We start from the raw sequence: 19,272 nt of genomic DNA, 5'->3' as shown, positions 1-19,272 counted from the left end.
AAATAGACAGTCAGCATCCCGCCCACTGGCCGGGCGGGATGCTTCCCGCCCTCTGATCGGGCGGGATCCCCGCCTTAGGAATCTCTTCGCGAATAAGAAACTTTCTTATTCGCAAAGGGGTCCTCGGGAGGGGCATGCAAAAGACTTTTTGGAACATCCCGCCCTCTGGTTGGGCGGGATGTCCCCTCCCGCCCGCGGGCGGGAGGCACCCATTTTTCGAAATATTCCAAGCCGGCACTCTTTTTTCAAATTTTAATTTTTTAACTCTTTTTTTAAAAACTCCAGTTTTCATACCCAAAATGGCACAACGCGAAAAGCCCACCCCTAGTTTCCGCTCACCCTGACGACCGGGGCCCATAACACGAGTCTGCTGGGTTACGGCCCAAGCCGAGCCCAGAAAGCAACCTCTGCCCCACAGCTCGGCACGGCCACCGGAAACGGAAGGCGGCCGACCAGGTTCCGTTCCGCCGCCGGGTTCGGTGCCCGCGCTGCTCGGCTCGGCTCGGCGTTGCCCTCGTGGCCGCGCCGCGCCCGTGGTTTGCTTGCTTCCCGGCCAAGAGTCCGGCGTGCAATGTGGGTCGGAGAGATAAATCTACGGAGTACGCAATTTACACGCCCCATTTCTTGTCCACCTATATCCGGGGTTGGGTTTAGCCCGCTTATCTAGGCGGTTAGTTGGTTGGTTCTTCTGCTCCTCTTCTCCTCCCACCTCACTTCTCATCTTGATCTTGCGATCTCCGCGAGGGGATTCGTTTTCCAGGTCGGTGCAGGGCCCTTTGCAAAACCCCTATGTTCTTTATCAACTGGATTCCCTGCTCGCTTGTTCCGTGTTGTCCCCCCCCCCCCCCCCCCAAAGATTGCTTGTTTCTTCTGGCGCGGTCTCGACGGATTGCTGATTTTCTTGGGGTTTTGTCTGCTCTGTTCTTCAACAGAGTTGAGAGGGAAGAGACCGATCGATCAGGAAGGAAGGAGGGAGGGCCATGGGGGCGTGGTGCTCCAAGGAGAACCAGTCCGGGGGGCGGCAGCCGCACGACTACAACCACAACCACAATCACTATCACAATCACAGTAACGGTGCCGCGACTGCGAGTAAAGGAGGCAAGAACCGCTACGCCAAGATCGGCGACGATTACCACACCCTGGAGCAGGTAAAGTCGATCGCTTTCTTTTAATCCGTGCTGCTTCTTGAGCTCATGCACGTGCTTTGCTGACTAGTGCCTGTACAGTAGTTAGACGCTGTGAGTTCGATTCAGTTTTGTTGGAAATAATTCTGGTGAATTGATCTAGGCATTTGGTGGTTCTTTATTGGCTTAAGAATTAGAAGAGATTTTGTACTTCTCTGCATGATTCTATTAGATTATTTGTGTGCTGACAAATAGTTGTCCTGTTTATCTTTGATAGTTCTTAAATGCGCCAAGTTTGCAAGTGTCTTGGTCCTTTAATGTAATAATTCTTTTATTTTAGTCATTGTGGAACTGGATAGCGTTGCTGTCAAAATAAGTAAATATGGTGATGAGGTGAAGTTCTGCACGCATCGAGTTGTTTTTTGGCGGTATATATTTTATGAATGATGTTACTAAGCACTGCATTCTTACCAATGAAGCTGTTACCTTTACCTTGTGGTTTTGCAGAAAGGGTTTTCTTTTGTCAATCTGACTCAAGATTCCGTTTGGTTATACTGAAACACTTACAATGCTATCTTGTTCTCCTCTCTAATCTAGGTTACCGATGCCCTTGCGCATGCTGGTCTAGAATCTTCAAATCTGATTGTTGGGATTGATTTCACAAAGAGCAACGAGTGGACAGGTGTGTTTGCGCCTGATCAGCACATGAGACTTGACTATGTGAACTTTCACAAGAGTTGTTTTAATTTTCCTTCTTTTCTTTCTTCCAAAAGTACTTATGATCACTGTTTATAAGCAGGCAGAATGTCATACAACAACCGGAGCTTGCACGCGATGGGAAACACTCCAAACCCATATGAGCAGGCTATTTCTATCATAGGAAGAACCCTTGCACGCTTTGATGAGGATAACCTGATACCATGCTTTGGGTTTGGCGATAGTCAGTTATTAACATGCCTTGACTCAAGTCCTTTTACGGAAAACTGCAAATGCATAACATTTTTAATTTCGTGTTACAGCAACTACTCATGATCAGTCAGTATTTAGCTTCTATCGTGATAACCAACCGTGTGATGGCTTTGAGCAAGCTCTTGCTCGGTACAGGGAACTCGTTCCTCAGCTTAATCTGGCTGGTTGGTGCATCATCTTTTGTTTTAAGCTTCAAATATAACAATGCATTAAGGTTCATTTGGCTGATATGTGATGATTATGCTTAACAGGTCCAACTTCATTTGCACCAATCATTGAGACTGCTATTGGAATTGTTGATAGTAGTGGTGGCCAGTATCATGTCCTGCTTATAATAGCAGATGGACAGGTTTGTTCATGAACTAGTATTCCAGTTCTGTTACAGCATTATAATTCCTCGTCTGATGAACTCATCATGATGTGTAACATGTACTTTTCTGGCTATGGTTTTATTATTAAATTTCCAGGTTACACGCAGCGTTGAAACAGGCAATGGGCAGTTGAGCCCACAGGAAAGGGAGACCATAGATGCCATTGTGAAAGCTAGGTAACCATGTGCCAAATATTTCTGTGATTAAGACAGCTCTTGAATTAGCATTAACTAGTGTTTGCCATACTGAGCTTTATTGTTTCAGCACTAAGTGAATCAAATTTTGCAGTGACTACCCTCTTTCAATTGTGCTTGTTGGGGTTGGTGATGGGCCATGGGACATGATGAGGCAATTCGATGATAACATACCTTCTCGGGCATTTGACAATTTTCAGGTAAGTTGTATAGTCATTCTCTGTAACTATGGCACTGCATATTTAGATCAAACATGAGAAATGCTAATTATGCTGGTTCAATGCAGTTTGTGAACTTCACACAGATCATGTCAAGACCTATACCCGCAAGCAAAAAGGAGGCTGAATTTGCTCTTTCAGCATTGATGGAGATCCCAGAGCAGTTCAAGGCAGCAATGAATCTTCAGCTTCTTGGGTATTTTTCTTGTCAAACCCACACTAATTTCTGGAACTTTGGATCCTCTGTTTTTTTCCCTGTAGCACTCATCTCAATTGATTTATATCTTGTTTCTTGGGCAGAAGACGAAGGGGATTTCCAAACCGACCGGTATTGCCTCCGCCTGTGAGCGACCGCCAACAATACTCTGGATGTTCAGCAGTCAAACAGACCCAATCTACTAGCTACGGAGCAGCACCGGAAACCCCATCAGCCCCTCAACAGGACAGTGACATAGGCGATCCACAGGTACTGTCTTTAGAGATGATGAAACATTAATGCGGTTATATTTCACATTTTTACCCATGCTGAAGTGCTGAACTCCTGTCCTTGCAGACCTGTCCAATCTGCTGGAACCAAGCCAAGGACCTTGCTTTTGGGTGCGGCCATCAGGTATCATAACAGCTTGAAAACACTCCCTGAAGTTTCCTTGAATTGATCTAATCATCAGCTTGCTCATGAATGAACTGATAACCAATCATGCATTGTGAATGCAGACGTGCTCCGACTGCGCAAAGGACCTGAAGGTGTGCCCGATGTGCCAAAAGGCCATCTCCGTGAGGCTGAAGCTCTACTGAAGCCCTCGAGAAGCTCATCATTTTGCAACAACTTGGTAGCAGTGAAAGCTGTAAATATATACAGGGGTCCCTATAGTATGGGTGATGGTTAAACTTAATACCTGTGCCTGGTTATAGCAGCATGAATACAGTTTGTTTTTTAAAAAAGAAACAGTCCAAAGATCTAAAGATTCAGTATTTCTTTTTAATCTGCTCAAAGTTCATGTAGTCGTGTCAGATATCACTTGCAATGACTTTTGAGGTATTGTTAGGTATCACTGCATGTTGCATATGTTGTGTCGCTTTCCATGCGTCGCAGATTGGTGCGGCATACATTTGTATCATTCTGTTCGTGTTACACCAACACGATGAAATGGTTTATATGGCAGCCACATCTGACCGCGTGCTAAAAAGGTAGAACTTGCGAGTTGCGACGTGTGTCCATACCTGAGCTTCCTCTTGAAGAAGAGGACTGCTGCTGCAGATGCAGCTGCAGATAGAGGCCAAAGTGGCCAGTACTGGAACCTGCATGACTCCCTCAATGCCAACCGGGAGGCACGGCCGGCAACGGCGGCGTCGCTTCTCGGATGGCATTCAGGGAGCCAGGCAGAGATCACGATGGAAAGCAAAAAGCTCATCTTGTCTGCAAGACGAGAGCTGCTACCAACTGAACATGACGTACCTTGGCTCAATCGCCAGCTGAGGCCGCACGCCATGCGCGCCGGCGCCGCCACCAGGGGCTTGGTCGTCACCGATCGCCGAGCAGTGGATAGGGCCATCCTTCCTGCGGCATCATTCCTGGTCGCTGGAGGGCTAGAGGTAGAGGGTGCTGGGGATGGCTGGCTGGCTGGGGGGCTGGAGGCGGCCAAGACGTGGCAGCTGTGAGTGAAGGGCGGTACGGTGCCGGCTCTGGACCCCGGCCGGGCATGCCGCCACCCGAGGCGCGCACTCCGGCGGCATCGGGTGGTACGGCATGTCTAACCTGTTGGTCCGATGGCAGGTTGCGGGTAGCGGAAGATTCGCAGGTTCACAGATCAGATCAGCAGAGCTTGTCGGGTCCGTGGCTCGGGAACATGCACGCGCTCGCACGCCCTGCATCCCGGCCGGATCGGAGCTCGCGGTTGCTCCATCCATCTGCTACCCACCGCCGTGCCCACATGGCCATGCGCCGCCGGCCGTCCTGCCGGATATGTAACCCTTGATTTGTTCCAAGTGGTAGGAGAGCCGAGCAGAAAAGAGGCTGCCAGCCAGGCCGCGCGGGGAACGGCCCGGCCGGTACAGCAGGCCCGCGCTGCAGCCAGGATAGCAGCACCACGGAAACGGCGGCCCGGCCGCCGCACCGCGGGCCAGCGAAGCCGACCGCAGGGGCGCGCGGCAGCGGCCCTGCCCAGCGTGCGTGCGGAACGGGCCGGAGCCGAGAAAGCCCACCGCCAGTCCATGGCTAGGCAGGCCGGCGGCAGGCTGTACCGTGCGTTCGATCCAGCCCCTCGGCCAGGCGTTGATCTTCCGGCCACCTCTGCGGCGCTGCCACACCCACGGGCCGATCCACCAACTCGTGCCCCCGAAATCTTAGAAAGAAATCGAAGGGCGAAATCCAAGGCCCAACTGCTAGACGAGGAACAAAACCACGTGTGCAGTTGCGACCCGTCCCGGATGCGCAGCGCAGCCAAGAGAGGAGGGCGGCTTCGATCTTTGATGCTGCTGCTGCTGCCGCTGTGTTCTGAAAAAGAAAAAAAAAAGGAAGGGGGAGGCTCTTGGCAATGGCAAGTTGGCATCGCTTGCCCTCGGTTTTTATAGAAGCCAGGCCAGCGCCACGTGCGTGGACGCGCGATCGGCGCCACCTCACGCCGCGCCGTTGCCGGGCTCCGCGCGCCATTCCCGGCCGCTCCGCTCCCGACGAGCGCTCCCGCCCGCCCGCCCGCACCCGATCCCTCCCGTCCCTCCTGACCAGGGGCCTCCCCGCCGCTCATTGCTCTCTCGCCATTAACCTCCTCCCCTCCCCTAGTCCCCTCCCCTTCCCTTGGTTCCCCCGAGCGGCGCGGGAGCTTCCGACCCCGGCGGTGCGCGGCGGCGATGGGGCGCGTGAAGCTGCCCATCCGGCGGATCGAGAACAACATCAACCGGCAGGTGACCTTCTCCAAGCGCCGCAACGGGCTCGTCAAGAAGGCCTACGAGCTCTCCGTCCTCTGCGACATCGATGTCGCGCTCCTCATGTTCTCGCCCTCGGGACGCCTCAGCCACTTCTCCGGCCGCAGCGGGTAAACCAAGCGAACCCCCCGTCCGTCCGTTCGTCCCTGACTCTGCCCGAGCGCCTTCCTGAATCCTGATCCTTCCCGCATTGCCTCTGCTCGTCTGCTGCGCAGGGTGGAGGACGTGATCCTCCGGTTCATGAACCTCTCGGAGCACGACGGGGGAGGGTGAGTCCGAGATGCATTCGTCTTCCTCGCGCATTCATACTGCGCCTCTTTGTTACGCTATCATTTGCAATGCCATTGGAATGCACCTCATGTTTTCTCCTTTCTTTGTGCTGCCGATCGATCATTGCAGCGCCGTCCAGAACCGGGAGGTAAGGCAATACGCCGGCCCTGCCCCATTCATCCAGTTCCAGTGGAAAAGGAACTAGTAATCACAGCGAGATTCAGTGCCGTACCTCGTCAGCATGCTCCAGCGGCTCAAGCGCGAGGGCGACATGGCCACGCAACTAGCCAAGTACAGTACAAATAATCCCCACACGTCTTCTTAGTTCTTCTTCCTCGTAAGAGCTCGCTCTCATCTCAGTCGCTTCTTCTTCTTCTTTTGAACTTACAGCCCGGGGGCACTCAACGAGAGAATCGAGGTGAGTTGAGATTTCAGAGCTGCACTGCAGACCGCAGTCCAACTGTCCAGGCCTGACATATTCAGACAACTCGTCGCATTCTTCAACGATCTTTTCCTGTTAAATAAACTACTTCAATGCATCTCCCAGGAGATCCAGCGGGAGATTTATTCTTCGCAGCAACAGCTGCATATCTACGAGGAGCGCCTGAGGTCAGCGGCGCATTGCCAGAGAGGTTTTCAGAACTGAGTTCCCCGTTCTGAAATGGCATTTTAATTCAGAAACCTTTTTTGCCGCAGGCTGTTCGAGCCCGACACCGCCGCGTTCGGATCCACGAGCGAGATCCACGGCTGCGAGAAGGTCCTCGCCGACTTGCTGGCCCGTGTGGTCCAACGGAAGGTTTCTGAATCTTCTTAATCTGAACCTGCAATCTAAATACTGAAACAGCAGTGTGCTAACTTTGCCCCCGGCGTATCTGCAGAACTACTTGCTGGGCGATCACATGACCCCGTTCGATCCGGCAGCATCTGGGATGGAGGTAATCGCCGGCTATTTGTTTTGTTTTATTTTTTGTGTCACATGACCCCGTTCCAAAGATGAGATGGTATGGGAGCGTTCAAACTTTTTTTACATGAAGAATGATGCGTCGTGCAGGGGACAGATGGAGCGCAGATGTACACGGACCAGGCGGAGGGCACGTTCGCCGGCGACGCCGCGCTGTGGGCCGCCGCCGATGTGGGGGCAGACGACCCCGGCCACCAGATGTTCGGCGCGGCCGACCCGTTGATGTACCTCAGGTACGTGGCGTGCCTGACCCGCCGCATCAGCGCCGATCGTATCACCGGAGAACTCTTTCTTGCTCTCGTGCCAGGGACCAGGACGTGTACGACGCGACCTCCCAGGTGGCCGGGTTGCACGGCGACCCGTGCGCGGCCGGCGGCGAGGCCGCCGACGCCGAGGCGGAGGCCGAGGCGTGGCGGCAGGCGTACACCTGCACCGAGCTGCTCTCCACGCTCATCCCCTCCACGCCCTTCCCCCTCATGCCGGTGAGCCGCCGATGCATCATGTCGCTAGTCCGCGGCCACCGATGCATCATGTGATGTGACCCCTGACGTGTCTGTTGTTGCCGCCGCAGCACTGCCTGGGCCCGGACGACGAGTTCCTGCCGCTCCAGGACGACGGCGGCATGGCGGCGGCGCAGGAGCCGGTGGAGGCGTCGGAGAGCTGCTCCTAAGTGCCCAGCGACGACGCCGGCACGCCGGCGACGGCCTACGACAGCACCGTGGCGCCCGCGAACGTCGCCTGACCTGACGAGTTCACCCACTGTAATTACAGCATAGCACATACTACGTCAGAATAACCAGAGAATAACCCCAGAGCTAGTGCCGCGCCTGGGCTCGATCACAAAAGGAAAACTGAGGTGACGCAGACGCTCGCACACACTTGTAACCTCTAGAACGAAATCATGTGATCTCTGTTCATAAAGCGTGACGAAATCGGAACCCGAATCATTCGCAGGAGTCTACAATGGTACTGGTGACCAGACGATCCGATCCTTTCTTACCAACGCACGAATCTGGAATTCTGGATTGCACCTGAACCTGAGGAAGGACGAAGACGACATGGCATGGTGCTCCGCTCTCCCATCCAAGGAAGATCCATCATCCATGTAAAGCTGTGCGGTGCGGCGTCAGCTTTCGACGTCGCTGATGGCAAAGCATGGGGCACTACACCAAAGCCATGGACTCATCAGGAATGTTCCTTCCTGTGAGAGATCCGGAGATCTCGTTATCAAACCCAGCCGGTTTCTCTGTCAGCACATACAGGTTCCTTAGTCATGAATTAACCCCATACCTGGCTTTATTTCGAAACCGGACGGGTCCGGGACCGCCTTTTTCGCCTTTTGGTGAAGCTAAGCAACTTGTTCTGGTTGATCTCTTCCTGTTCTCTCCTCCCAGAGCATATGTCTCATATGAACTCCTTATGTATTGACTGCTTTTCAGTCTTGAAACTTTGTTTTTTTTTACTTAGACTTCGTTAACAGGAAGATTGCATGAAACCTAAGTGATCGAGACACATGCTACCACTTCATCTCACCTTGGTCAATGTTAAAAACCGCATGAGGAAAGCATGGGCAGGTGTTCCTGATGAACAAATCACTGAGTATGTATTAGTGGGAAGTGCACTTCCAAGTTGCTGCCTGAACAAGCCAAGCCAGATTGCCAGAAACATAGGCACCAAGCATCAGATTATTTGGTAATGCGAAGAATAACTGAAACTTTATCTTTCCCAGTGCAAGAATTATGCTTTTGTGAGATAAAGCAGACACCAATCGATTGCCGGCAGCCGGCAGAGTTGCCCCACTCCACACCTTTGCTCGAAGCAGCTCTCATTTTTCAATGGCCAAACACAAGACAGTGGCCCCACGCCCGATTTTCAAAAGCCTCTCTTTTCTCCCTCTTTATTTTGGGGACACCACCATTACCCCAGCCAGCCTCCTTTTAACTCCATCACTCCATTCCCTTACTCTCGTTGTTGTTGTTGCTGTTCTTGCTCTTCAGCTTGCTTTCCTCATTAGGCCTCTGCACTCTGAGCTCCTTGTCTTTCCTTTGGTGGTAGCGGTGCTGCAGCAATGGGCACTCCTTACCACCTCCAATCACCAAGAACCATCCTGGCCAGGCTGGTCAATATGAGGCAGCTACCACCGGGGCTGCCGCCGCCGCCGCCTCCGTCCAAGACAGTCCGGCAGCCAGAGGTGCTGCCACAGCGGCTGCCGGCGGCTCCTTCCAAGATTATCCTGCAGCCGCGTGACCGGACCTCGCCGGCGATGTGGTTCGCGGCCATCGTCTGCTTCGTCTTCAGCATCATCCTGATAGTGGCTGGCGTGGTCATCTTGATCGTCTTCCTGGCGGTCAAGCCGCGGGCGCCGTCCTTCGACACTGCCAACGCCAGCCTCAACAGTGTCTACATCGATTCGCCGGCCTACTTCAACGGCGACATGACGCTCGTGGCCAACTTCTCCAACCCCAACCAGAAGATCGACGTCGTGTTCCGGTCCGCCACCGTGGAGCTCTTCTTCCGGGACAGGCCCATGGCCGTGCAGGTGCTGCCGCCGTTTGCGCAGCGCCGGGGCCAGTTCCAGGTCGTGAATTTGCACATGGTGTCCAGCCGTGTGCTGCTGCCGCCGGAGGTGGCCATGGAGCTTGTGAACCAGGTGAGGAGCAACAGGGTCGTGTACACCATCAGAGGCGCCTTCAAGGTGGAGGCCAGATTTTGGTTTAGCCACTACTCATACTGGATGAACACAATCTGTGAGCTGGAGCTCACAGCTCCTCCTTGTGGAGTTCTTGTTGCCAGGAGATGCAGAACAAAGTGACTGGCTTCTGAAATTCCCCATCCAGTTCTATTGTTGTATCAAACCTTACATCTTTTTTCTTTTGTATACTGAAATTGGGCAGGGTAAAGTAAAACAAACTCATGATTGATGTGAATTTGGTGTTGGTTCATCTCTGTTGAGCTCTTGCTGGCTCAGCTGCTGCTGGAGCCTTAAGGCTACCTGAAGCACAGTAGCAAATACTGTAAGAAACATGAACATAGAGTTCAACAAGTGTGTACTGTACACCATGGAACTCATTGCTTCTGTTGGAGCAATTTAGTGGGTTTTATCGAAATATTATTGCAGGCAGAGAAGATACAAGAATCACAAAAAAATATGCTTGCACATGTGTTTCAGCAATGTGTCACCACTAATAACTCGACCTCTTCTTTCGTGATCATATGAGAGAGAGGCAACACTGCATCTTTTACCACTAAACTACTGTTACATATGGACATCAAATGTTTCATGACAAAGCTATTTTTTGATTATCAGGACTAGTTTTACAACACATCTTGGCAGACATCGACAAAAAACTGCCAGACACGTAACAGTTTGATCTACTAAATCTGGATGCATTGATCTATGTCCTGCAATGGACATCAAACACCCTCACACAGTGATCAGCTCCACACGAAGCCAGCTCAAGTGCTGATTTCTCATCAGATGAGTCGGGTTCCTGCCACCGTAAACGGTGCACGGTTGACACGTGACACAGCAGAGGGTCAAATTGGAGCATACACGCTGCACTGAGCAGAGACGAGTCTGGAGTACTGCCTGCAGAAGCTCTTCCACCTGACACGCTCCAGAGCTCGATTAAACCATCATCCATGCCAACAGCGAGAATACCGGCATTGGAAGCACGGTCACGGCCCATCCATGCCAGTGCAGTGACACTGTCACGGAACTGAGGCAATGTTGCAAGCAGCTTCACAGAAGACGCATCTTGAACACACCATATCTTGACAGTCTTGTCCCTTGATCCGGTTGCAAATTCATAACCAAAGGGGTTCCATGAGCATGCCCAAATAATTCTTTTGTGTGCTTCATGCTTTGTAACAAGATGGTGTTCCACTCCTTCCTCTAGAATTACATAAGTGGAATCATAACCCAGAAAAAAAAGCGTGACTGAAAAAAATAAATGTATTGCAATAACTTCAATGGAAATACATGATCGTAAGAAAATTTACTTACTGGTTTTCCTGATTGAAAAGATCGACAAATGGCGATCCCTCGAGACACTCAAGAGAAAAGCATTATCACGAGAGAACTCCATTTGTGTCACTGTAAGATTGTGGGATTGCAAGCGCCCAACAGCTTTCCATGTTCCAACTTCCCAGAGCCAGATCTCAGCAACTGGCGCTGATTGAGCCTGAATAACAGTGAAGTTCCATCATATTTCCCATGCATAGAGTAAATACCGTAAACAATTAAGCATAATATGCATCAACTAATGTCATTATGCCAGTGTCAAATATTGACATAGTGAAGAATCTAGTATTGCCACATGAAGATGCGCAACACTGTTTTCACACAGTGGTCCTGACTGAACATGTCAAGGATCCCTAGAAATAAAGAAGCACCAACAATACTGGAATTTCAACCCACCCCCCTGTAAATATAAGATAAAAAACAATTGCTTGTGAATTCACATTTCATCAGTTAGCTTGAGAAAAAGTGTTATGAATTGTTGAATCAAAAGATCAAGTATTTACATAACATGGTGATGGCACAATGGTTGGGTGACTGGTATGTGGAAGGACGAAAACATTGTCCCAATGGGATCCATAAACTTCCATGGAATAGTAGTAATATTACATTATTGATGTCTTTCTATATTTTTATACAAGTTTTAACTTTTATTGGTGGCTCGTGTTGGGTTCATTTCTAGCCTACCCCAACTTGCTTGGGACTATACGGCTTTGATTTTGTTGTTTTATCCACGAATTTCAGAGCACCAATACCTTGCAAGATGATGCAACAAGCTTCCCTTCATAATCACAGCATATCGAGAAGAGCTCGTTTCCATGACCATATAGTTTGTGCGATTCAGGCCATAGAGTATTCCATGCAAGTTGGTCCTCCACAGGGGGCTTGGTAAAAACAGTAGGAACTGCATCAGGAATTGTTTCCATAGAATCTGGACCATCACTAGAATTACTGCTTGGGGATTCCTTGACTCCTGAATATTACCACCATGCAAAAAGTAGCATCAAATAAAAGAAAACTGAATTATGCAGTTTTTCAAAGCCAAAAAAAGGAGGCATTATTGCTCAATGATATATACCCACGAGACGTATGAGCAATGCTTACCATGTGTATATATGGGTTTCTGTGAAAGCCCGAGAGCAGACATATTTGCTCCAAGGACTTGTACATTGTCAAAATCATCAGAGATGTCAGGTTTCAACAAAGTTGCTTGTTGTAGGGTCTTCAAAAATGATAAGGGAGCTTCAAAGACTCTAGAGACCTTTTCATCAGCACCACTAACAAAGCGGTGGTTCCCACTACCCTGAATGAATGCCACACAGTTAATATCGTGGCCATGAATTTGTGGACGTGCAATTTCGCGCCAATAGATCATGTCTCCAGGGTTAACTTGATTTCTCCAAGGAGCAAATATACGTGTTGTCTGCATATGTAGCATTGATGCAAAAGAACATTAACATGTAGAAGAGAAAATACAACAACCAACCAAATATATAACTTCTATAATTACGGGCCAAAATTGATAATAAGCACAAGAACTTGCCTGGTCATGACTAACGGATAACAAATATTGACCAGATCTTGCCCATGTTAAGTCAGACACAGGTGCAAAATGACCAGACGGGACTATCTGAGGCTGCCAATTTTCAGAATCCAGTCCTACATCTCTCCACATATGAAAGGAACCACCATAGCCATGTGCAAGAATCGATTTTCCATCAGGCTGCCAGTGTCCACCATAAAATCCAAGTGCTGAATGACTTAATTCACCAACAGTCACTGAATTAATCCAAAGGCCGGTATTTTTCTCTGGCCTCCATATCATCATCATCTTGTCCATGGATGCTGATAGTATACTCATCACCTGATGAGCTTCATTCCCAGGTAACAGTGTAGGCGGTTGCCACTCTACGGAATATACCCAATCTTCATGGCCAACAAGAAGAGATTCCAGTGATACTTGATAGCTCGTATTACCAGCTACAAAAAGTGGTCCCTCAATATAGGAGGTCATTTCAATATTTGCCTTCCTCAATTGTGCTGTGGACCCGGAAGAAACAGCTTCTGAATCCATTTTCCATATCCGAATGGTTCTGTCCTGAGACGAGCTAACAAGGAAAAGGTTGTGCTTTTCACTGCTTATTGTCACGGGTATAGAAAAGTCTAAACTTCTGATCCAATCAGAATGACCCTTAAGTTCACAAGCTTTAATAAACTGCACATGGAAAATGCCTAGTTAGGAAAGAAAGAAAGGGAAGAAACCCCAAAAAAACAGAGTATGCAAAAACATAAAGTTACAAACCTTGCCCGACCTATCCCCACAATAAATGTGGATCTTATGATCTAGACCACCCATTGCCAAAATTAGATGGCTTCCCTGTTCTGGTAACACTGCTAATGAAAGTGAAACCATTGGTTTTGAACCAACGGACAAAGTATGCAGGCAAGACACTTTGCAGCTGCCTGCAGAAGAGAAAGCAAATAACTTAAGTGCAACAGAACACACATTACCCAAAGTTCAAATACCACGATCATAAGATAGGAACAGAACACACATTACCCAAAGTTCAAAATTACCGCGATCATAAGATAGGAAAACAATAGAATGTGACTAGCTAAATCAGATTCAGTATGATTCTTAATATTATCCTCCAAGCAGTAGCCATCACAATCCAGAAGTAAAACCATCTTACCACCAGGGGTGGGCTCAATCACCATTTCCCAAATAACCACAATACCATCCGATGAAGTAGAAGCAAAAATTGCAATAGTATCAGACACCATCCTTCCAGCAAGACAGGTGATCCCTTTCTTATGCATCACTGGAAGCTTCAACACATGAGACCACTGCAAAGAAGGCATAAACAATAAAAGTCAAACAATTAGGATTAAAAGAAAGCATCCAAACCAATTTTCATGTTAATCAAGCAAATATTTCCCAGCAAGTACACTGCAATTGCAAAACTGCAACCCATTCTGGCACAACAGTATTGTCGCGAAGGCCATGAATATAAGTTTCAGAAAAAGTATGCAATTCAGCAATTGTAATAAGGTGAAACCAGAATAAACTCACATCTCCCTTCCCAGAACCAATCTTCCATGCCATTATTGCACCGTCTGCACTTCCTGAGAGTAGATAGTATGTCTCCCTGCCACGAACTACAAACCATGAAGGAAAAACAGTCAACAATCCAGCGCTAGGCCTCAAAAAAGAGGAAATGAAATCAGCATTTAGGATAAGACCTATCTAATCTAGTGCCATATATGTGTAGCTTGTCAGTTATCAACTAATCTAGTGATTGTCAACAGTCAGCTCCAGACGATCACTACTGAAACAGGGTTCAACTTACACAGTCTAAACATATAACTTTGCTCAAGATAAAGCTCAGAGAACCAACAACCAGAAAAAGAGTCGTTCCAGAAAGCTCCAAACCTATGAAACGCCGATACTTCACTAACCCAGCCGTACCCGTATTTGATACTTGCGTATCCGATACTCCGATACTCTCTCTATACTACCACTGTGTCGTTTTTCAAACTCACGTATCGCCGTACCCGTACCCGTATCGCGTATCGCCAAACTTCTTAGGTTCGGAAATATTGAGCCGACGATTCCTAAAAAATGTACAAAAACTACCTTGGAGCACATCCTTCTTCGTGGGAAGCCATAGCGTGCAGTTCACCGGCGCTTTATGCCCCGGAAGCGTTGTCACGATCTCACCTCTCTGCTCGCACAAGCACGAATTTGGACGAATGAAGCAAAACAAAAGAGTGAGGTACTTATAAAGAACTTAAAATTGCAGGAAGCAGAAGGGCAAGGAACGAGGTGGCAGACCTGGGGAGAGAAGAGGGCGACGGCGTTCTGGGCGCCGAAGGCCACGAGGCCGCAAGCTCCCCAAGAGACGTTGTTCACCACACGGTTGCAGCCGGCGCTTATGAAGACTCTCTGCGCCTCCACGCCGCCTCCCTCTCCGCGGGCTCCAGCGACCTCCCCGGCAGCCGGCGACATCCTGGGAGAAACCCGGCTCCCAGCAACGGAACCGAAAGTGAAGCGCGCCTAGAGCTGGAATAGATGGCCAGGAAGTAATCAAACTACACCACTCAACGGCGGTGGCGCTTGCGCTAGCGCGGCTAGATGAGCGGCGCGGGGGCTGGAGAAACGCTGCGGCGGCGGCGGCGAGCGGGCCGGAGAGAAGCGTTGCGTTGGGGGAGGAGGGCGCGGCGGCGGGTGACCGGGTGTTCGGGTGGCCATAGGGTTGCCTGAGATCGGGTCTTGGGCCGATTGAGGGCACTTTTTGGGCTGAATGTCCTTGGACTGGGCCCGTACACAAGAAGCCCATTCTGTGCGGGATGGGCTCTAACGTTTGCCACTGCATAATTTGGCCCATGCACGGATCATGGCCAGTCTTTTGCTTTCTTCCTCTCAAAAAATGTTTTTGCTCGATTTTACCGTAACTCAAGTCATGGCCTCATGGGTACTTCACTGTTTCGATTTGAAGGGGATACTTCTCATTTTTATTCTACTGTTTTCCTTTGCTCTGTATTTTTTCTAAAATGATTTTTCATTAATTACTTAATTTACAGGTACAAATATATCTGGAGTACAGAATTACAAGTTATAACCTGAATTAATCAACAATAGACTACTTACTGATGAACTAATCACACTATCTTATTACATCTCCAAAATTCCAGTGCCTGCTAATTGCCATCTACCAGCACCTTCAACAAGCATGGTTCATCAGCTAGAGTAGTCGGACGTGGCGAACGAGTAGCTGGACGAGCCGCCCTTCGGCAGCGGGCTCCGGGCCGGCGACCGCTGCGCCTGCACGGTCGGTGGCGCCGCGGCGGAGTTGCACGCCGGCTGTTCCTTCCCCTCATCCCCGCCCTCGGCGGGCCGCCTGACCTCCTTGAGCAGCGCCACGACGTCCTTCATCGCCGGCCGGTCGTCCGCGCGGTGCGCGATGCAGAGCATGGCCACCGAGAACACCTGCAGCATCTCCTGCACCTGCGCCTCCGGCTTGCCGCGCAGCCGCGGGTCCAGGAGCTCCGCCGTGCCGCGCTTGGCCTGCACGTGCTCCCGCACCCACTGCACCAGGTGCGTGCCGCCCGGCAGCGTCGGGTCCAGCGGGTGCCTCCCCGTCAGGATCTCCAGCACCACCACGCCGAAGCTGTACACGTCGCTCTTCTCCGTGATCCTCTGCATGGACGCGTACTCTGTTTTATCATCAAGAAGAAGAAAAATGTCAGAAGAAAATGTAATAAAATTTTCCAAGAGATGATGCTACCACGAGCTCACGACCGGAACGAATCTTTACCTGGCGCGATGTAGCCGTAGGAGCCAGCGATGCGCGTTGGCTTGGAGGAGTCCAGCTTGGCGGACCCGGACGCGACGGCGCCGGAGAGGACGCGGGCAAGCCCGAAGTCAGCGAGGTACGGCTCGTTCCGGGGGCCGAGCAGGACGTTCATGGCCTTGATGTCGCCGTGCAGGATCGCCGGCAGGCAGTCGTGGTGAAGGTACGCCACGGCGTGCGCGACGCCTAGCGCGATGTCGTAGCGCGCGCCCCAGTCGGCGGCGCCCTTGACGCCGCCGCGGTGGAGGAACCCGCTCAGGCTGCCGTTGGGGAGGTACGTGTAGAACAGCAGCTTGGTGCTGCGGTTCGCGCCCCACCCGAGCAGCCGCACGATGTTGCGGTGCCGGATGGAGCCCAGCGCCGAGATCTCGTTGCGGAACGCGCCGGCCTCGTCGGACGACCACATCTTCTTCACGGCCAGCGAGTCGCCGTTGGGGAGCCCCACGCGGTACACCACGCCCGAGCTGCCGGTGCCGATCACGTTCCCCGACGTCAGCGAGCGCACCACCTCGTCCACGGAGAAGTCCAGCTTCTGGTACAGGGTCACCTCCCACGTCTCGTCGGCGCCGTGGATGGCGCCGTCGCGGCGGCGCGAGCGGGCGAGCACGTAGGTAGCCGCCAGGAGGAGGAGCGCGCTCACCACGGCCAGAATCGTCATGGCGAGCTTCAGCGCCGAGAGGGCCGCGTGCCTGGAGGCCTCGTCGGCGCCGGCGCCCACGACAAGCAGGTGGTTGCCCGCGATGTCACTGAGCGGAAGCTTCTGGAAGAAGGGCGTGTCGGGGAGGTCACCGGAGAATGCGTTGTAGGAGATGTTGAGCATGACGAGGTTCTCGAGCCTCGCGAGGGCTGCAAGGCTGCCGGAGAGCTGGTTGTACGATATGTCGAGGCTGCCGAGCTTGTCGAGATCGCCGAACTGTGACGGAATCTCCCCGGAGAGGCGGTTGCAGCTCAGGTTAAGCGAAATCTCGAGCGAAGGAAGCTTCCCGAGCTCCGGCGGGATGCCACCGGAGAGCGCGTTGTCGCCGAGGTCCAGCAGCTGGAGCTTCTCGCAGGAACCGAGCTCCGGCGGTATGGCGCCGGAGATCCGGTTCTTCCCGAGGTTAAGCTTCGTCAGCTCCGGCAACAGACCAATGCCGGGGCCCAGTAGCCCGGTGAGCTTGTTGTCGGAGATGTCGACGAACTGGAGACTGCGGGGCAGCTCGTCCGGCAACGCGCCAGACAGAGCGTTCGAGTGGAGGTCCATGAATTCTAGGTTGTCGCAGCCTTTCAACGCCGCCGGCAACGGGCCGACGAGGCGGTTGCCGCCCAAGTCGAGGAAATTGAGGTTCTTCAACCTGCCGATCTCCGCGGGTATCGTCCCCGACAGCCGGTTGTTGTTGAGCCGGAGCCGGTAGAGATTGGTGCAGTTGCCGATCTCCGGCGGTATGAACCCGGAGAGGTCGTTGTCGAGGAGCAGCAGCTTGGTCAGGTTCTGCAGAGCGAACAGGTCCCTCGGGACGGGGCCGGTGAGGTTGTTGTACGAGAGGTCCAGCGACTGCAAGCCCTCGCACTGGGACAGGCTCGCCGGCACGGGGCCGGTCAGCCGGTTCTGCCACGCGTAGAACAGAGTCAGGTTGCGCAGCCGCGGGAAGTCGAGGCCGATCTCGCCGGACAGTTCGTTGTTGTCCACTTCGATGTCGGTCAGCGACGTGCAGTTGGAGAGCTCCGGCGGGATGACGCCGGTGAGCTTGTTCGTGCTTAGCTGCAGCTGCTGCAGGTTCGGCAGCGTGCCGAAGCTGCTCGGGATGGGTCCGGTGAGCGAGTTCAGCGACAGGTCGATGAGCACAAGCTCCTTGCAGTTGGCGATTTCCGGCGGGATCGTGCCGACGAGCTGGTTCTGCCATAGGAGCACAGTCTGCAGCTTGCGAAGCCGGCCGAGCTGCGGCGGGATGGGGCCGGAGAGTGAGTTCTGGTACAGGTACAGGCTGGTGAGCTCGGTGCAGTTGCCGATGCTCGCCGGGATCGAGCCGGTGAGCATTGCGGTGTAGATGGCGATCGTCTGGATCTTCTTGAGCTGGCCGATCGTCTCCGGGAGGCTCCCGGACATGCCGGTCTCGGCGAGGCCGAGCATGGTGAGGTCGGTGCACCCGCCGATCTCCGGCGGCAGCGGGCCCTTCAGCGCCTGGTTCCCGCCGGCGCGCAGCACCTGCAGCTTCTTCAGGTTGCCGATGCTCGCCGGGATCACGCCGCTGAGCTCGTTGTCGTAGAGAGTGAGGGAAGTGAGGCTGGTGAGGTTGCCAATGTCGTTGGGGATGGCGCCCCGCAAGGAGTTGGTGTTGAGCGCCAGTGTCTGGAGCTTCCCGAGCCGGCACAGCTCGGGCGGGATGGCGCCGGACAGCTGGTTCTTGCTGAGGTCAAGCGTGGTCAGCTCGGCGAGGTCGCCGAGCTCCTTGGGGATCGCGCCGGTGAGGTTGGTGCCGGAGAGCACCAGCGTCCTGAGCGAGGCCCCCAGCGGGCGCAGGTCCGCCGGCAGCGCCCCGCCGAGGTCTGCCGACTTGATGCTCAGCGACACGACGTCGCCGCGCGCGTCGCACGACACGCCAAGCCACCGGCACGGCGTCGCGTCGGCGGCCCGCCACGAGTCCAGCGCGCCGCGCGTCGCGTTCATGGACCCCTTCCATCGCAGCAGCGCCTGGCCTTGCTCGTTGACGCCGCGGCACGGCGCGAGCAGCGCCGGGGAGAGGCACACGAGGAGCGCGAGGAGCCTCGCTGCGGTGGTGGCGCGCAAGCGTGGCGGCATTGGTGGAGCGGGTGGCGAGCCCCGGGGTCTGGCGAGGACCTGGAGTGGTGGCGCCTCTCCTCGTTGCCTTGGGATTGTAGAGGGGGAGA

General features: G+C 52.6%; 5 protein-coding genes across 9 annotated transcripts; 3 read left to right on the top strand and 2 right to left on the bottom strand.

Annotated features, from left to right (window-relative positions):
* The first annotated feature begins 626 nt into the window (after positions 1 to 626).
* LOC112897138 (E3 ubiquitin-protein ligase RGLG2-like) lies at positions 627 to 4,042 on the top strand. Its single transcript, XM_025965349.1, has 12 exons — positions 627 to 760; positions 933 to 1,148; positions 1,722 to 1,806; positions 1,924 to 2,064; positions 2,144 to 2,257; positions 2,345 to 2,442; positions 2,561 to 2,640; positions 2,753 to 2,858; positions 2,945 to 3,072; positions 3,177 to 3,342; positions 3,430 to 3,486; positions 3,591 to 4,042. Exons 2-12 carry the CDS (start codon positions 981 to 983, stop codon positions 3,669 to 3,671), a joined length of 1,224 nt encoding a protein of 407 aa, XP_025821134.1. The 5' UTR covers positions 627 to 760; positions 933 to 980; the 3' UTR covers positions 3,672 to 4,042.
* Positions 4,043 to 5,578: 1,536 nt separating this feature from the next.
* LOC112897767 (agamous-like MADS-box protein AGL104) lies at positions 5,579 to 8,452 on the top strand. Of its 4 annotated transcripts, XM_025966163.1 has the most exons (9): positions 5,944 to 6,067; positions 6,198 to 6,359; positions 6,459 to 6,486; positions 6,616 to 6,677; positions 6,765 to 6,864; positions 6,947 to 7,003; positions 7,120 to 7,262; positions 7,337 to 7,511; positions 7,601 to 8,452. In XM_025966163.1, exons 2-9 carry the CDS (start codon positions 6,310 to 6,312, stop codon positions 7,697 to 7,699), a joined length of 714 nt encoding a protein of 237 aa, XP_025821948.1. In that variant the 5' UTR covers positions 5,944 to 6,067; positions 6,198 to 6,309; the 3' UTR covers positions 7,700 to 8,452. The 4 variants fall into 4 exon arrangements, 3 of the variants coding, with proteins under 3 accessions (XP_025821948.1, XP_025821947.1, XP_025821949.1); XM_025966162.1 differs by having other exon boundaries at positions 7,120 to 7,511; XM_025966164.1 differs by having other exon boundaries at positions 7,337 to 7,730.
* A 493-nt stretch (positions 8,453 to 8,945) lies between these two features.
* On the top strand, positions 8,946 to 9,956 carry LOC112897160. The gene has a single exon (XM_025965380.1). The coding sequence runs from the start codon at positions 9,098 to 9,100 to the stop codon at positions 9,839 to 9,841; it is 744 nt and encodes a 247-aa protein (XP_025821165.1). The 5' UTR covers positions 8,946 to 9,097; the 3' UTR covers positions 9,842 to 9,956.
* A 207-nt stretch (positions 9,957 to 10,163) lies between these two features.
* LOC112897159 (elongator complex protein 2) lies at positions 10,164 to 15,283 on the bottom strand. 2 transcript variants are annotated; one of them, XM_025965378.1, is made up of 10 exons: positions 14,886 to 15,283; positions 14,688 to 14,775; positions 14,124 to 14,209; positions 13,744 to 13,897; positions 13,353 to 13,513; positions 12,594 to 13,265; positions 12,155 to 12,473; positions 11,806 to 12,023; positions 11,036 to 11,213; positions 10,164 to 10,924 (listed from the first exon to the last, which is right to left on the bottom strand). In XM_025965378.1, exons 1-10 carry the CDS (start codon positions 15,057 to 15,059, stop codon positions 10,425 to 10,427), a joined length of 2,550 nt encoding a protein of 849 aa, XP_025821163.1. In that variant the 5' UTR covers positions 15,060 to 15,283; the 3' UTR covers positions 10,164 to 10,424. The 2 variants fall into 2 exon arrangements, with proteins under 2 accessions (XP_025821163.1, XP_025821164.1); XM_025965379.1 differs by lacking the exon at positions 14,688 to 14,775 and having other exon boundaries at positions 14,886 to 14,977.
* A 316-nt stretch (positions 15,284 to 15,599) lies between these two features.
* LOC112897369 (LRR receptor-like serine/threonine-protein kinase) lies at positions 15,600 to 19,183 on the bottom strand. Its single transcript, XM_025965656.1, has 2 exons — positions 16,369 to 19,183; positions 15,600 to 16,267 (listed from the first exon to the last, which is right to left on the bottom strand). The coding sequence occupies exons 1-2, from the start codon at positions 19,181 to 19,183 to the stop codon at positions 15,792 to 15,794; spliced, it is 3,291 nt and encodes a 1,096-aa protein (XP_025821441.1). The 3' UTR covers positions 15,600 to 15,791.
* Positions 19,184 to 19,272: the final 89 nt, after the last annotated feature.

The sequence above is a fragment of the Panicum hallii genome, chromosome 6 (assembly GCF_002211085.1).
Source record: "Panicum hallii strain FIL2 chromosome 6, PHallii_v3.1, whole genome shotgun sequence".
Taxonomy (NCBI): domain Eukaryota; kingdom Viridiplantae; phylum Streptophyta; class Magnoliopsida; order Poales; family Poaceae; genus Panicum; species Panicum hallii.
The sequence above is the reverse complement of the archived record's forward strand: the minus strand, read 5'-3'. Positions and strand labels throughout refer to the sequence as shown.

Bases quoted from the DNA above. Each gene is read 5' to 3' on its own strand.
- LOC112897138 (XM_025965349.1), top strand. From the start codon at position 981: ATGGGGGCGTGGTGCTCCAAGGAGAACCAGTCCGGGGGGCGGCAGCCG. The intron at 1,149-1,721 runs GTAAAGTCGATC...TCTCTAATCTAG, and splicing joins ATTACCACACCCTGGAGCAG to GTTACCGATGCCCTTGCGCA. The intron at 2,258-2,344 runs GTTGGTGCATCA...TATGCTTAACAG, and splicing joins TCCTCAGCTTAATCTGGCTG to GTCCAACTTCATTTGCACCA.
- LOC112897767 (XM_025966162.1), top strand. From the start codon at position 6,310: ATGCTCCAGCGGCTCAAGCGCGAGGGCGACATGGCCACGCAACTAGCC. The intron at 6,678-6,764 runs GTCAGCGGCGCA...TTTTTGCCGCAG, and splicing joins ATCTACGAGGAGCGCCTGAG to GCTGTTCGAGCCCGACACCG. The intron at 7,004-7,119 runs GTAATCGCCGGC...TGCGTCGTGCAG, and splicing joins CGGCAGCATCTGGGATGGAG to GGGACAGATGGAGCGCAGAT.
- LOC112897160 (XM_025965380.1), top strand. From the start codon at position 9,098: ATGGGCACTCCTTACCACCTCCAATCACCAAGAACCATCCTGGCCAGG.
- LOC112897159 (XM_025965378.1), bottom strand. From the start codon at position 15,059: ATGTCGCCGGCTGCCGGGGAGGTCGCTGGAGCCCGCGGAGAGGGAGGC. The intron at 14,776-14,885 runs GTCTGCCACCTC...TTGTGCGAGCAG, and splicing joins TCGCCCTCTTCTCTCCCCAG to AGAGGTGAGATCGTGACAAC. The intron at 13,514-13,743 runs GTAAGATGGTTT...TCTCTTCTGCAG, and splicing joins GATTGAGCCCACCCCTGGTG to GCAGCTGCAAAGTGTCTTGC.
- LOC112897369 (XM_025965656.1), bottom strand. From the start codon at position 19,183: ATGCCGCCACGCTTGCGCGCCACCACCGCAGCGAGGCTCCTCGCGCTC. The intron at 16,268-16,368 runs GTAAAGATTCGT...ATGATAAAACAG, and splicing joins CTACGGCTACATCGCGCCAG to AGTACGCGTCCATGCAGAGG.